At 33.2% G+C, this 15,710-nt stretch overlaps 1 protein-coding gene across 3 annotated transcripts in view; it reads right to left on the bottom strand.

Annotated features, from left to right (window-relative positions):
- Nucleotides 1-1,082: 1,082 nt before the first annotated feature.
- The window catches only part of LOC149538692 (chaperone), a 51,794-nt gene continuing 37,166 nt past the window's right edge, over nucleotides 1,083-15,710 (bottom strand). For all 3 annotated transcript variants that reach the window (XM_089798877.1, XM_089798879.1, XM_089798878.1), the window contains one exon: nucleotides 1,083-1,484. In XM_089798877.1, the coding sequence (XP_089655003.1) occupies nucleotides 1,277-1,484 (208 nt within the window). In that variant the 3' untranslated portion in view covers nucleotides 1,083-1,276. The remainder of the gene's footprint in view (nucleotides 1,485-15,710) is intronic.

Genomic DNA, 15,710 nt, shown 5'->3' with positions numbered 1-15,710 from the left:
TCTTTATTCTCTCTTACCACCGCTAGTTTATGTTCTTCTATTAGGAAAGACTTACAAGCACATTGACCAAATTGAATTTCATGTGTCATCCAACCTTCTCTGTATGGAAATTTTTTTATTTTTTTTTTGCATTTGCATTTGTTGTTAGGCTCTGATACCATGTTGAGAAACATGGATCAATTTTTGCAAATGTAATTACGCTACCATTGTTATAGGTGTGTTCCAAATGTAGATTTGGATCTCGTATAAATACGAGAGGAGACACGTCTCTAAGGTTTAATCATCATTTAATTAATACATTTAATAGTAATAATTTGTATTATATATATATATATATATATATATATATATATATATATATATATATATTATTACACAAGTATGTATATATAGGAAATGATGATTTACCAATAACAATAATGTATATTGAATCAATCCGACTAAAGCCACAACTTTAACACTATCTATTTTGTCATCATAATAACAAGCAAAGAGGTAAAATCATTTGTATTCCCCAAAAATGATCATACACTAATTTAAACCTCCATTAGTAAAGGCACGCCAAATTTTAAATTGACAATGTTATTATCATTTACAAAGTGATAATATCACTAAATGTTATTATTATTATTATTTAAAAACATCTAATGTAAAAGATATGATCATTATAAACATTTGACTAATACAAATATATTATCATTAATGTATCTAGTATTAACTGCTTGCAATTTTTTAATCAATATTTTGAATCACTCTATGATCCATCATCAAGATAGAAAAAGAAAAACTCACAGTAATATCTGACTTATATTGTGAAGAAAAGTAATAAAATAAATATATCAATATAATTAATTAGAAAAAATATTTATAATTATGATAAAGGAGATAGCATACAAATTAAAATTTCATAGAATATATGTGACAATTTAATATTTGATAATAAAACTATTCATTGTGCTTGACAAAACAAAGTGATTAGTTCAATTTTATAAGTAAATATATTATTATTTATTTTCCAATACATAAATGATTAGAACTAATAACAACCTTACAACATATGAAAGAGATATAACAATAAACAGTTTCACCAAAAAATAAACATTTTCATTACCATACAAGCTTTATTTCATTGTCAGTTTTCAATTGTAAAAATAAAAACCATACACCATAACTAACTATAATTACACATTTTAGTCATGCTTATGAACATTAGAGATGTACTTAAACATCCATTGAAAAAAATGTTATTAGGGCTCCCTTCCAAATGACAATCCAATCAACTTCCAAAACACTTGGGACAATTAAAACATCCTTTAGCTCCACAATTTTGACATGGTACAAAAGAATCCTCCTTTCTAGATACTAGCTTAGAAGCAACCTTGTTATTAGGGCTAAATATTCTTGTGTTTACTTTACCTGATCCTTTGCATTTCGAGCAAGAAACTACCTTCAAACCGCCACATCTTGCACACATGCCAAGAGAACTAGATGGACAAAAAATAACTAATGAGTTTACAATACAAAAAGGAATTAACCATTCTTATATACAATAATGATTAGGCATACATATAATATTTATGTGAGGACAATGAGATGTTGGTAAACATGCATTTCATTTATTTATGAGTTTAAAACAATTAGAGTTTCTTCAATACTAGTAAATTGAATTTTTTGTAAATCAAGGAATGGAAATTTCATATAACTCTAAAAGGAAATTGTTATTTTATTCAGGAGAGTGTATGCCATTGAAATAGGCATGTACAAATATTACTTCACTACAAACAATCGGTTATAAAGCAAGTAAATTGAAGTTTTTCTAAATCAAAGAATGCAAACTTCATATAAACTCAACTTTCAAAAGGAAACTGTTACTTTATTCAAGAGAGTGTACGCCATTGAAATAAGCATGTACAAATATTACTTCACTGCAGTTATAAAGTAAGTATAAAAGTTTTAAACAGGAATAATAAAGATAAGAATATTGTATATCATTAAAGTTAAGGATAAAAATCTACATTTTCCTAACATAACAAGAATGTTTCTTAAGTTATATTATTCTATTTTTAATTGAAAAAGACACTAAAATCCTATTATTCTTGATTAGAATGGATTGAAAAGATTCACAAAGAAGCATTTTCACTTTGATACATAATAAACAAAGGGTATTTTCTAACTTGGTCATCTTCCTTTGCAACAAGTTACAATTCTTGGTCACAATCTTAGTACCACATTTCCTTCCAAAAATAAAAACAATTTATTGAAATGGTGATATCTTGTTAGGATTTAAAGAGACATATATAACAATTACATGTGAATATAACCAATAGCATAAAATATTAAAGTACACAGAAGAGAACACAAGACATAAAGACTTAACGTGGTTCACACAATCCCTAGGCTATGTCCACCAAACAAAGAGTCCAATATTCTCATTATCCAATGATTACAACCTGATTACAATCTATAATCCATTTCAATTCAATACCATCAAAAGAAGCTACTGTCACATCACATAATGAAATCTCTAACCCTAAGCCATTTTATACAAGCTTTTGTCGCTTACAAGATTAGGGCTAGATAATTTTGACAAGTTAACCTAAAAACCCATGATGACTCAACCTTGGAAAATGGTTTACAAGTCAACTCAAAAAAAATTATGACAAGAATTAATGAGAAGTGTACAATACCTCCCTAATCAGTCACCACATATCAACATATCATTTACCAAAAGTGTTTCTTATTTTCTTTATTTTGTTAAAGACGTGACTTTGGAGATGTGATATCCTTGTGAGCTTTGAAGCTGTTTCCACATGTAATAAGAGTCCTATTTCTAAAACAATTTTAGTCACAATGGAATTTGTTGATTCTAAAATTACTCATTTTGTGACAATTGATTGAGATAAATTTTCTCCAACTTTAGAGGCCTAAATTCTTTAAGATAGTGCATAACAATGGGACTTGTAGACAGGACGAGTATAATTTGACCTTATGAAAGGGAGATTTAACTCTTCCATTGCCATATTAATAACATCACCCAAGGATTGAATATACTTACAAATTTGAGTACGATGGAATGATTTATATCGATTATTGCTTGAGCAATCTTACCTGGTCACTCTTTCTAGGTGAATTTATATAAACGGAGCCCAAATAGATTTATATATTCAAGTTTCCTCATGTAATGATCCTAGGTACTTAAAAGGCACAATAGAAAATATTTGAGGACACCCAAACATAATGGCCTCATGAAAGGGATTATATATTAATAATATTTACTAAGTATTAAAACAACTAAGGAGTTTAAGCAAGATGGAATGACTTCTATTATCAAAGTATCAATCAAGTAAAACCCAAACTTTTTTTCCCTGATTTAGTTTACATAAATGATGAATATCCTTTTGTATAGAGGAAAATGGTGAGCAATGTTGGGATGTAGATCACTTGCCAAATTATTTTATTGGGTAAGTCTTTATACATGGGAATATGGACACCCCACCTTTAAACCAAATTTGATTAGCACAACCAAAGTGATGAATGGATGCTAATGCAAGATCTAACTAAAAGGAGGTATTTGGATTCCTCAAGAACAATCTGCTTGATATGTAATATGATATGTGATAAATGATTAAAGGAAAGCATATCTAATCTCTGAAAGTATGTGCAAGAAGAAAATAGAGGGAATGAACTCACCTTCAAACAAGAGGAGGAAATTTAACTTTGGACCCAATTTTGAATGTCACCAGAATGTCAGATTCTGGTGTAACTCCAGATTTGGAAATCTTATGCTTGTAACAGTCTATTGAACATTTAGTCAAAAAGTATAAGACTATGTAGAAAAGTCGACCTAGTCCTATTGGCTACAAATCTAATGAGAAGTTTTAAGGCTCCAAATCCAAACCCACAACTCATTCATGCACACAAACAGAAGGGAAGAAGGTTGAGGGGATGGATTTGCCTCAATCAAGACCCTATTAAGGAATCAACATTGAACTAAAATAAATGAAATGGAAAGAGTGTTGTCATGTAACAAAGATTAGATCTAACCAATGGAGTAAATCGTTCCATGTAGATGCAATTGTCTCTTAGAATGTGATCAATTATGTTAATGCAACAACCTTGACTCAACACAAAAACCAAAAGGAAATCATAAAGACAAAACCTCATGTAATAGATGTATTTCACCACAATGTTGGATTGAAGAAGAGAGAAGAAGTTTAGATGGATCGTTCCTTGATTGCAAACTTCTTTGCTTGACCTACAATGGAGGAAATAAGCTAGATCCATGGAAGGAAATCCTTGAATGCTTAATGGCTTGTGATGGCTTCCTTGCACTGAATGCTTAATTTTGTTTAAAAGGTTGATAATGGATGCTTGCTTGCACTTCGATCTCTTGAATGCACAATGGATGCATAATAACTTGCTTGTAATATGTAGATGTAGATTGTGATTGTAGTGGGGATGTGTAAATGAGAGAAGTTGAAGCCTTTTTATACGAGATTCAAATTTTGTCATGGATGACTATAGTATCATACCTTGGAAGAAAATAACGTCATTGGGCTCTAGACAGACATGATTGACATTTTGATCTAATTCAAGTAAAATTGCCTCATAATTTGTGTGGAAGTTAGAAAGTGTGGTAAGAAATAGTGGTAAAAATTAAAGCATTCAAGAAGATCAAGGCAAATCCTGAAACCCAAAAATAAATACATAGGTTTTAGGTGGAAAATGAATTATGTTATTGGATGGAAAAATTAGAAATCATGCATAGAAGTTAAAGTCAACCTTGAGTTACAACAATAATGAGGGAGGAGGAGGACCTATGTTTGAATTGAATGTGTATTTAGGTACAATATAAGGTCCTCCCATAAGAAACACACGAAGGTAGGCTCAAAATGGTCCCAAAATGAGCACAAATTAAGTGCTTACTTCTTAGGATGATACATTAAGCCCCCACATTAGTGGAAGTATGAGACGGGCTCATGATAATGGAAAAAGAATAGATAAAAGAAAGAATTGAAGATGATAGGTGAATTACAAAGAGGTAAGACAACACTAAGTTCAAGGACCATAAGCCACCAAACTAAGGATCTTAATTCTACATCCATGCATAAGGGCATGAAAACAAAGGGGAAAAAAAAAGTCAAACGTCACAATACACAAAAGGGGTCAATACAAAAAAAAACTCTAAATCAACTAGTGAAAGATACCTTGATAAAAAAATGTCTCATCCATTAACATCATGTTTGGAAAGCTATTGCAAGAATAGAAGTGATCACATAGAAAGAACAAGGGCATTACCAAAGATTATGCAAACTCTATGGCCTAACCCACTAGTATAGCCATGAGAGCATAGAGAAAGAGACAAAGACCATGAATCCAACATGCTAGCAAATTATGTTATGCTAGGTGATCCATCAGGAAAGAATAGAGAGAAGGAGAAAGGAGGATTGATAGTTGTAGCAAATTGTGTTATGCTAGTGAACTCCACCTTTAAAGAAGTTTGCACACAATGACAACTTGAAAATGTTTTGAGCACATTGGCAACTTAAAAATGCTTTGTGTATAGGGTAGATTAAGGAAGATCAATTGTATGAAAAGCATGTTTCCATGTGGATCCACGTTTAGGGATCATTCTTATGCAAATTCCATGTGAATCCATGTAGATCCATGAAAAGCAACTAGTCTTATGGAAAGTCCACGTGGGTCTATGTTTAGAGATTGGCCTTATGAAAATTTCATGTGGATCAATGAACATTATAAGGAAGAGAACCAAGGATACCTACTTAGTAGACATCGTAAGGAAGAGAATCAAGGATACCTACTTCTCACCACAAGGAGATTTCTGTAAAGCAGCAAAATATGCCACAAACTTAGCTAAGAGTGTTGACTCTTATGAGCTAAGAAAATAGATAATTGTGAAATAATATTCTACTTGTGGGAAGAGATCCTTGAAAGGAAGAGATTTTGGCTACAAGGCATCTAACTCCAAGAGTTCTTTTTAATAAAGATAACATCATCGAGACAAAGGGGGGAAGAGAACAAAAATGCACCCATTTAGCCCCTTGTTGTTAGGTGAAAAGGGGATTCTTGATGAAGAATGGAAAACTTTGAAGCGCAAGGTAAGAAAAAAAGTTTCTGATGAACATAAATTTGCAAATAAAGAAGAGGTTGTGATAGACGATGCACACCTCTTGCATAAGAAAGAATCCCAAATCAAAACAACGAATTATTTATAGAAAAAGAAGATCACATGGTAAAGAAATGTCACTATACCAAGGAAAGTAGATCCTTAGAAAAGAGAGAAGAAAAATGAACATGAAACATTGTCCCCCAAGTGTAATGACAAGACAAAATATGCAATACATCCTTAATGATAGTCACATCATAATAGATACACAATTTCAAGCAAAATAAGCCACAAAATCTAGAGAATTCCTAATGTAAAACAAACATGTTTTCTCCAAAAATGATATCACGTTAAAAATTAAGCAAGACATCATGGATAGAGATAAATAATATGGATGATTAGTTATGAATGGCATGCCCTTTTGAGGCATGAAAAAGATTGTTAAACAAAGATATTAGAATCTTGTGTTAAACAAAGTATATCATACCAAAAAGGATGTACCACCATGAAATAGTACCAATCCATGAAGAGATGAAGAGAAGGAAAATGATGACACATTATGTCTAATTAGTAATCAACCCAATTATACAAGATATGCACTTGTGTGAAGCTGTAAAGAAGGATACTAGTCTCATTAAGGAGAAAGATCCTAAACAACAAGTCCATACATGGGAGAACACCATAGTATAAAAGAGATGAAAAAAAAGGGATAATAGATCCTTTGAAGGAGAGAAGGGTGAGATAGAAAAAATAACCCAATAAATGCCCTAAGTGATAGATCTTTTTCTAATAGACATGCACTTTCAAACAATCATAAGGTTGCAAGTTGGGATTTCAATATCCTAGAGAAGAGAAGATCCTTGTGTAAAACAACAAGTCACGCAAGAGAGAAAATCATACTATAAAAGATGCAAGGTCATAAGAGATATTAGAGGTATTGGAAAGGAAGAAAAGGACATGTTAAGCTCCCTGAATGGTTTCTTATGTAGAAGAGATATGCATTCTAAAACAAGAATAAGGTTCAAACTCAAGATGTAAATGTCTTGAAAAAGAGATATCCTTATGTAAAACCACAGATGCATGTTGCAAGGGATGCCAACTTATAAAATAAATGTGTCAACAAAGAGAGAAAATGGATCCTTGAAAGAAGGAAGAAAAGATCTCTTGCATCCAATTTAGAGAGCAAGAGAGGTATTTTCCTATTATGGTGCCCTTAGGGCACATTATGCAAAGAGTCTTGCATAATCGAGAGCAACATAATAGAAAAAGAAGATACTGAATTATTTTGTTGGGATGAAGAATATGTATAATATTTGATGTTATTTGTGCATGATGTTTATCAACCGAATCTTGAACAAATTGTCTAAACTCGACACAATCACAAAGACAATGCTTATTAGAATAAAGGAAGCAACACATTAATGTACCATTGCAAGTTCATCTATGGTTTTCAAGATATCTATTAGGTAGTTATATCTTATAATTATACTCCATATTCAAAAAGAATTGTTTAGCTAAAACTTCATGCCATCATAAGGTGGGGGAGCATGAGAAGGTACTAGCAAGGGGGGAGGTTGTAGTGGAGAGTAAATGTTAGCTTGAGGAACATGATGTTCTTCAGGAGGATATGAATGACTCGTTTATGAATACAAATACATAGGTTATTATGTTCTTGTTGATTGGGTTCTGACATAGAAAGAGTAGTATGCAAGGGATAGGAGGGTTATTCTCTTTTCGGAGATCATCCTTCCTAACATCTTTAGGTTGGGAAGAAGAAGCAAGATCTACATTCCCATCTTCTTTAGGTTGGGAAATGGAAGATCATCCAATATTCTAAGAGAGAACTCATCAAGGAAATCTCTCACATCCAAATTGTGAGTTAGATTTTGATAAGAATAAAAGGATGTAGCAGCATGCCTTAGACTATTGATTATAATAGGTTGAGGAATAGTATAGATCTAGATCTAGCTACCACAAGATCACTAGAAGCAAGATTTTGAGAAGGAATAGTGTGCATTTCAAGAGTGGAATGAGGATGATTATGGTTACCATTAGGCTCATTCAGAAAGACCCTTCTGTAATCTATATATTCCATGTGTTTTGCTAAAATATGAAGAAGACCACATAAAACTATTGATAAAGGTCTTGAAATATGTGTTATATAAGGAAGATATATATTTGGTAACCTTATAATGTCATAAGTAAGAGTGCCATGAAGGAACACAAACATAACCACATACAAGAAACTATGATTCAATATATAAGGTTGATGGAGAGAAGTAAGAAGGAACATGATAAAATATATTATTGTACACCAATTCATCTTAGAAAGTTCTATAACAAAGCACAAAACTAGATCTAGATAAGAATGTTCAATGTCATAAAGATAGGATTCAATGAAAACATAACTAACCACCAAATACCAATGTATAAAAGAGATCTAGATGCATACAATGATTAACACAATGTATCAAAAGTAGATATGGATATGTAATTGAATAGATGATGGATCTAAGACCAAAATTAGAATGGAAATGTTATAAGTTGGGTTCACCAAAATGTATGAAGGGTGAACCTATATATCTAAATACATATATTGTAGCAAATATGTCAATAGTAACTATCACAATGCATGTCAAGTGGATCTAAATATGTAATTACATAGAAAAAGGAATTAACACTAAAGTCAAAATGGAAATGTTATAAGTTCCCAACCTTCCTCTTTTTTTTGGAAGAATTCTTGTTTTGAGGCCATTGGCAACTCTATTGGCCATCCTTCTTAGCATACAATCTATGATAGGTTGGCCTAGAGAAAGAGAAGACACCTTGTTTTTTTTATTATCTTTTTGGTTGCATGATGCAAACAATCCCACACAATGATTATTTGAAACACAATCTAATGGTTCACACTTACACCCACACATACTATGCCTTCAAACAAAAATATTTTTTTGTGCAAACTGCCTATCAAAATGGTGACAAGAAATTACCCAAAAAATGACAATTTTTAGATATTTAACATATAATCAAGTGCATTCAACAAGTTTATAAGTGAATGAACAATATGAACAATAACCAAGAAATTGATAACCCATCCACTTGATGGAAACATTTCCCATAAGCACAAACTAAAACCCAATAACATGCCCTCCTAATAACAAAGTGCCAAAAAAATACACAAAATGGAAAAGAACAAAAAAGATAAGAATATGACAATGAAAAAATTTAGTAAATTTGTATTGACGGTTGAATCTTCAAACATACATTTATCAAAACTACATAATGTTCCAGATCCCCTTTTAGGAATCATATTTTCATTCACTCCAATACACAAACTTACAAACAAATGAACCACTTGACACATTCATCTCTATATTCATTATTTTCATGCATATCCTTCCTGAGAAAATAAAGTTTCTTTTCAACTCCATTGTGAACCAACCTCATTGCCAAAACTATCAACTTCCCCTATATCCAACAAGGGCATTGTTGAGAAACCATATAATTTCCTTTGATGAACAAATGACAATATTTTTTCAAGTCCTTTGTCCATCTCCTTATCATCACAAAAACAAAGTTTGTAACAACACATTCTGGTTGTTGTATTGGCAAGAACTTTGTATTAACGTATTGGAATCAATCAAAACTAAACAAAAGAAAACCAAAACTTGAAGAGAGTGGGGTCCTCTTGCATCAGACCCCCATGGGGGTTAAAGGGGAGATAGTACTCTAGCACATGGGTGTAGCAATGAAAAAAACTTCTTGCCATTCCTTCATTTCTCTTTTTTCAACACCTCTCAAATTTAACTACCATTTTCCCTCCACTTTGTTTCTTACTTTGATGTTCTTCTCGCATGAAATTATTCCAATTGTTTACCTTTCTCCTATCTCTACTCACCCATTCATCATCATAAACATTTACATGGAAATTTAAGATTTCAATGTCTTCAAACTCACTCTCCCCATACATGGAAATTTAAGAGTTTAATGTCTTCATCTTCAATCTTTCACAATGTTTGAAGACAGTAGGGATGAATCTTAGCATCCTTCCGCCATAGTAACTCTTCGAGAAGTTGACTTGTTAGGGATCATTGAGAATTTAATTTTTTTGAGCAATAGGTGTTGTAGAAGCCTTTCTACCATTTTTTGTTATCGATTGCAATTCTTGTTCATCTCCACATAAGTAACTCCTTTTTGATAAATTTAAAGAAAAACCTAATCGTGAGCAAAGAAATGATTTGTTCACCCATCTCTTTCTTCGATCTCATGCAAAACATGGAGCAACCTAGGATGAATTTTACGAGGAGAAAATTGCATACCATCATAGAAACTCTTCAAGAATTCAACTTGTATGGGTTCATCAAGAACCTACTTCTTTTGATAAAGATTATCTTCATCGTCATTGTTACTATCTCTCTCGCTTTCCCCTTTCCCTCTATACCAAACCATGTCTTGAATTCAGAATTAAAGATAAAGTCACCAACCTTCGCTTGCAAGAAGTTACCTTTAAAGATCATACGAATAACATATACTAGCATTTGTCTTTCCTCAATAGTCACCAAAAATATGTTAGTAAAAATATTGTCACTGTGAATGCTTCTTTCAAAATGACCATGTTCGCCCAACGAGCAGTGACAACCGCAGCAATAGTTGGAGAAGTTGAAATTTGATAATGACCTAACCACAATTTTCATCTGCATTGAGAGGGGCAACTCCCTCTTATGATAGCGATATTTGTAGTTTTTGCGTACTTTTCATCTAAAAATACGAAAAGGATAAAAAACACAACTAAAGATAATGGTTGACATAAACCTCAACAACAGACATATGAGTACTAGTTGAGATTCATAATGTAGAAAGATTGCAATGGGGTATCTAGCATAAAATGCAATGATGACAAAATAAGAATAACAAACCTTGACATACAAAAAGATATGATACTATAATAGATTCACTTCAAGATACCAAGAAACAAATGCATTTCGTTATACAAATTACATATTTTAGAAAGATCATTCGATCTCATCAATGCATAAAGATATTACCAAATTTACATATGAAAACCTAGTAATAACTATTGATGAACATGTCAGGCTCCATAACATGTTCACACCTCTGACTATGTCTCCCGCTCCTGCTACTTCTGTGTTTGAAAACGTGTCGGCTTCTGTTCTCGCCTGTCATTCGAGTGAAGGTGATGCATGTTTTGGTGGTGGTGGGCATGCTGTGGGTGGGGGTAGGGTTGCCTTTGGCGCCCTCCCTTCTCCATCTGCCCCTCGTTCTATTTCAGGGTTTCCTAGTTCTGGGTCTAGCGCCCTTTCTTCTCCATCCGCCCCTCGTTCTCCTGGTTTTGGGGGAAGGACTTTTGCAGACGTGGTTGCCTTTGAAGCTGGATAACATGGTGTTATCCCTTATGTCGTTCCATCTGGGCCTTCTCATGTTTCGCCTGTAAGTGTTTTAAAGGCTATTAGGGTTTCTTTAGACCTAGAAACAATTGAAGATATTTTCCATACGACAGAAGAGCTTTCTTCTTTTGCAGCTATTTTTCGCTTTCGGGGTTTTTGGCCCTCTCTTGTTGATCTACATGCTTGGATCTTCAAGCATTGGGAACCACTTATAGACAATAATGTCCACATCTTTCCGTCTACAAAAGGCTTCTTTATAGCTAAGTTTGAAAGTACTAATGACAGGAAGACTATTTTGTGTCATAATAGTTTTTCTTGGCAGGGCAGATATCCTCTTATGGCCAAACCGTGGCATATGGATTTTGATCCACTTTCGGAGTCCTTTAACAAGCTCCCTAGCTGGGTCCGGCTTCTGAATCTCCCAATGCATCTTTGGCAAGATTCTATTTTTGAAACTATTGGGAATGCTATTGGTGATTTTTTTTATGTGGATTATGATACTTCAGATATTTTCCATTCAACATGTGCACGAATTCTTGTTGAGTTGGATGTTTCTAAGGGCCTTCCTGAGGCGATTTGCTTGGATTCCCCGAGGGGTTCCTGGATTCAAATGTTGGATTTCGAAGGCATCCCTTTTCGTTGCAAGAATTGTCACATGACAGGTTACATTGCTGCTCATTGTGTTGTTGGGAAGGCCAAATCAAGGTGACCACCTTCTTGGTGGTCAGGGGCCTCTTCTAAGCACTATACAATGAAAAATCCTTGGTTGCTCCCGTGGATTCTGTGGCTGAGGTCTCTTCTGGCGATCATTTGGTGCCTGTGGTAGAGGAGGATGTCCCCTCTTCAGTCTCTACCCCTGTATCGGATGCTCTTCCTAGGGGCCAGTCATCCTCTAATTCTCCTAGGGAGATTGTTGTGGCTTCTACGTCCCTCGGGTTCCACTGTTCTATTTCTTCAGAGGCTTGGGTTGCTGAGGCTGCGAAGGTTGAGGACGGTTGGATTGCGGTTAAAAGAAAGAAAACTAAGCCTTCTGCTCCCCCTTTAGATATGAACCTCCAGTTGTGCAAGGGAGACTTTAAATTAAAAGGAAAATCATAAGTTCACTTGTTCTGACTGATTTTTTTGTGATGGTGTGTTGGTTGTGGTACTAGTACGCTAGTTACTGGTCTGTGAGGTTTTTTTGATTGCTTTGCTTACCAGTTTGTTTTCTTTCTAGGTTCCAATGTATTTTCTGGTTACTTTTTCTGGTCATATCTGTTGGTTTCAAGTCCCTATAAAACTTGGTTTAGAGGTTCAATTGGTTTCAGGTCCCTTTAAAACCTGGTAGTGCTTCATGGTTTATCTTTCTTTTTGATGTAAAGGGTTTCGGGGCCCCTTCAAAACCTGCTTTTACCTTAATCTAAAACTTGATGAACACATTTAAGAGATACGACTAAATGTATTCTTCATAATCTCTTTGAAGATATATAAATTCAAAGACACTTTTATACATGAAGCAAATCCAAAAATCTAAAGCAAATTGTCCATAGTTTCCCCTTTGCAAAAAGTTATCCCGTTGTACACTACATAAGCCTTGTTTTTATAGTCTCTCTTTGATAACCAACTTGTAACCACTTATAATAGCCACCTAACAAATGCCATCGAAGATAACCACTAAGAATAACTACTTAGGTAATTACTTAGAATAACTACATTTTGAATAAGTTAGGATTTACCCAACTTTTACAATGATAAGACCAAAAGTCTAACTTTTAAAACAATGAGTGACATGGGCCACTTTTACAACGTGAGCATTGAGATTTATAACATTAAGAGAGAGAAAACTCATCAATTTTGTTGAGGTGAGCACCACCTCTTCTTGAAAACATGAACAAATTGGTCTTCAAAATAACACAATCTAATGCATGCCCTAAAGATTAGCCTTTGATGGATCCAAAATGGCTAGAACCTAACTTACTTCCATTTTCTCATTTAAACATTTGAATTCCATGTCATAATTCATATGTGTTCACCCATGCAATCACTTTTGAAGAACAACACATTACAAATGATTGCTTTGATACTTCTAACATTTTTCTACCTTGACGCCAATAGAATACCAAACATTAAATATCTCATGGATGCCTTTGTTTCATAAAATATTCCTTGTCTTCTAATTTTTGCATATGATAATACTTTCAAACACATTATGAAACAACTTCCCTCCTCTGCATTATCATTATTTAATAACCATCTTGCATCCAATATTAGTGATTCGAGGAAGAGTCACAATTCACTTGCATAGTTTTAACTTTGGATGGAGTTGCTTAACATAGTATATGATACTAAGTACTACTTTGGCATTGAACTCCATGGTTATTGCATTATAATGGGTCGATGCAAGTTTCAACTTGTTTTAAAAAATTAACATCTATGTAAGCTTCGAGGACAATATGAAAGGGTTGTGCAATTCCATTTTACATTTGCCACTTGCATTTTCTTGAGAGTTTATAAAGGGCTTTCAATAAATTCATTCAAAGCATACATGTCTTTATACCGTGTTTGAAGATGTTTGCATTCATGTTGTCCCAAAGTCTTAACATGTCTTCAAAGCATTGAGTTAGAAACTATCCACATATCTCTATTTGTGATATTGGACATTACATGCATCTCAACAACAAATTTTCGATGATACCACATTTCTTGACAATTTGCATGTCTATGGTTTTTAGCCGCATTCATGTGTGTCAAATATTCTACAATTACTTCATTTTGTTCCTTCATGTGACATCTCTTTGAAGCTTGTTCAACCTATCAAATGATTTAGGCACCTTGTCTATGCAATCCCATTTAACAAACTGGGTGTACTTGTTGTCTTTCACCATGGTAGAAATTTTCAGAGATCTTACTCATAATCCTTAAAGATGAAAATAATTCTTAGTTTGGTAAATATAATAATTACCCCTCCTTTGGTTTGCAGTATCATGCCAAATTTTTGAGATTTTTTATAATGAAATTTATTTCAATGTTGATAGCGTTTATAAGTAATTCTTTGCCAACATTCTAGATAACTTTGACATCTAAATGAAAATTATGATAGCTCTCGAAAAACCTTTCTTATCCAAATTTGGTGCACATTCATTGTGCATAATCCACAATTCTTTGCATTTTATGATATCACATTTCTTGGACGCATCTAGATAAAAAACTCGAAACCTTGTTCTTTGATTTATTATTTTGCATAGTTCCCTAAATATATAAATTCCTCATAACAAACCTATTTGAAAATATATACATATTGAGTGCAAGATATTATTATCACAAACATATTACTAAATTTCTTACATACTATAAATTGTGTATTTCTTTAGTAATACAAGAGTAAATATCATACATCTGTGTTGCCACTCTATTAGTTGTTTTGAAAAGTATCGCCGTTACCTCTCAATATAGTTCCCTTAATATATATAAATTCCTCATCGCAAACCTATTTGAACATATATACATCTCAAGTGCAAGCTATTATTATCACAAACAAATTACTGAATTTATTATATATTGTCAATTGTGTATTTTTTTAGTAATACATGAGTAAATATCATGCATCCTTGCTGCCACTCTATTATTTCCAGCACTACATATATACTACATACGTTGACTGATATTCCTCCTTGGTAATATTATATATTCTCATATTCCATATTCTTTTTTCCATTCCCATCTATACTTTCATCACTATTTTATATTATTCATCATGTCCTTTTATGAGAAGACACATCTCTTATATATTTAATCATTTTAACATGGTAATTGATAATCACTATTGTTCTTATAAGTGTCATGTTAATCATTGTTAATACATTTCTTAATCAATTGCCATGAATGAATGAATAAGAGATTTTAATAACGTACATGAGGTTAAAATAGCTTACGGGACCCACAAGCTAGCACACACCCCTAGAAAATGGGAAGAGAACCTAAGTAAGTTGTAACCTCTTGACTAGCTCATCTCTTCGCCAGTGGATTTTGATAATTAGGTTTGCGGTGTTGCCTAACTATTTTTCCTCAAATATATAGTCCAAATTGTCTTCCTCTAAAATCTATGCATACTCGGATCCGATGTCTTTGTATCTCAAGCACTCCATGAGAAAATGGTGCTCCTTCTCAATATCCCCCATGTCACAGAATAGGCACGTCTT

The sequence above is a fragment of the Cupressus sempervirens genome, chromosome 9 (assembly GCF_028749045.1).
Source record: "Cupressus sempervirens isolate cs-2001-9-10 chromosome 9, ASM2874904v1, whole genome shotgun sequence".
Lineage (NCBI taxonomy): Eukaryota > Viridiplantae > Streptophyta > Pinopsida > Cupressales > Cupressaceae > Cupressus > Cupressus sempervirens.
Note: the sequence above shows the minus strand (reverse complement) of the source record. Positions and strands in the feature narration are given on the sequence as shown.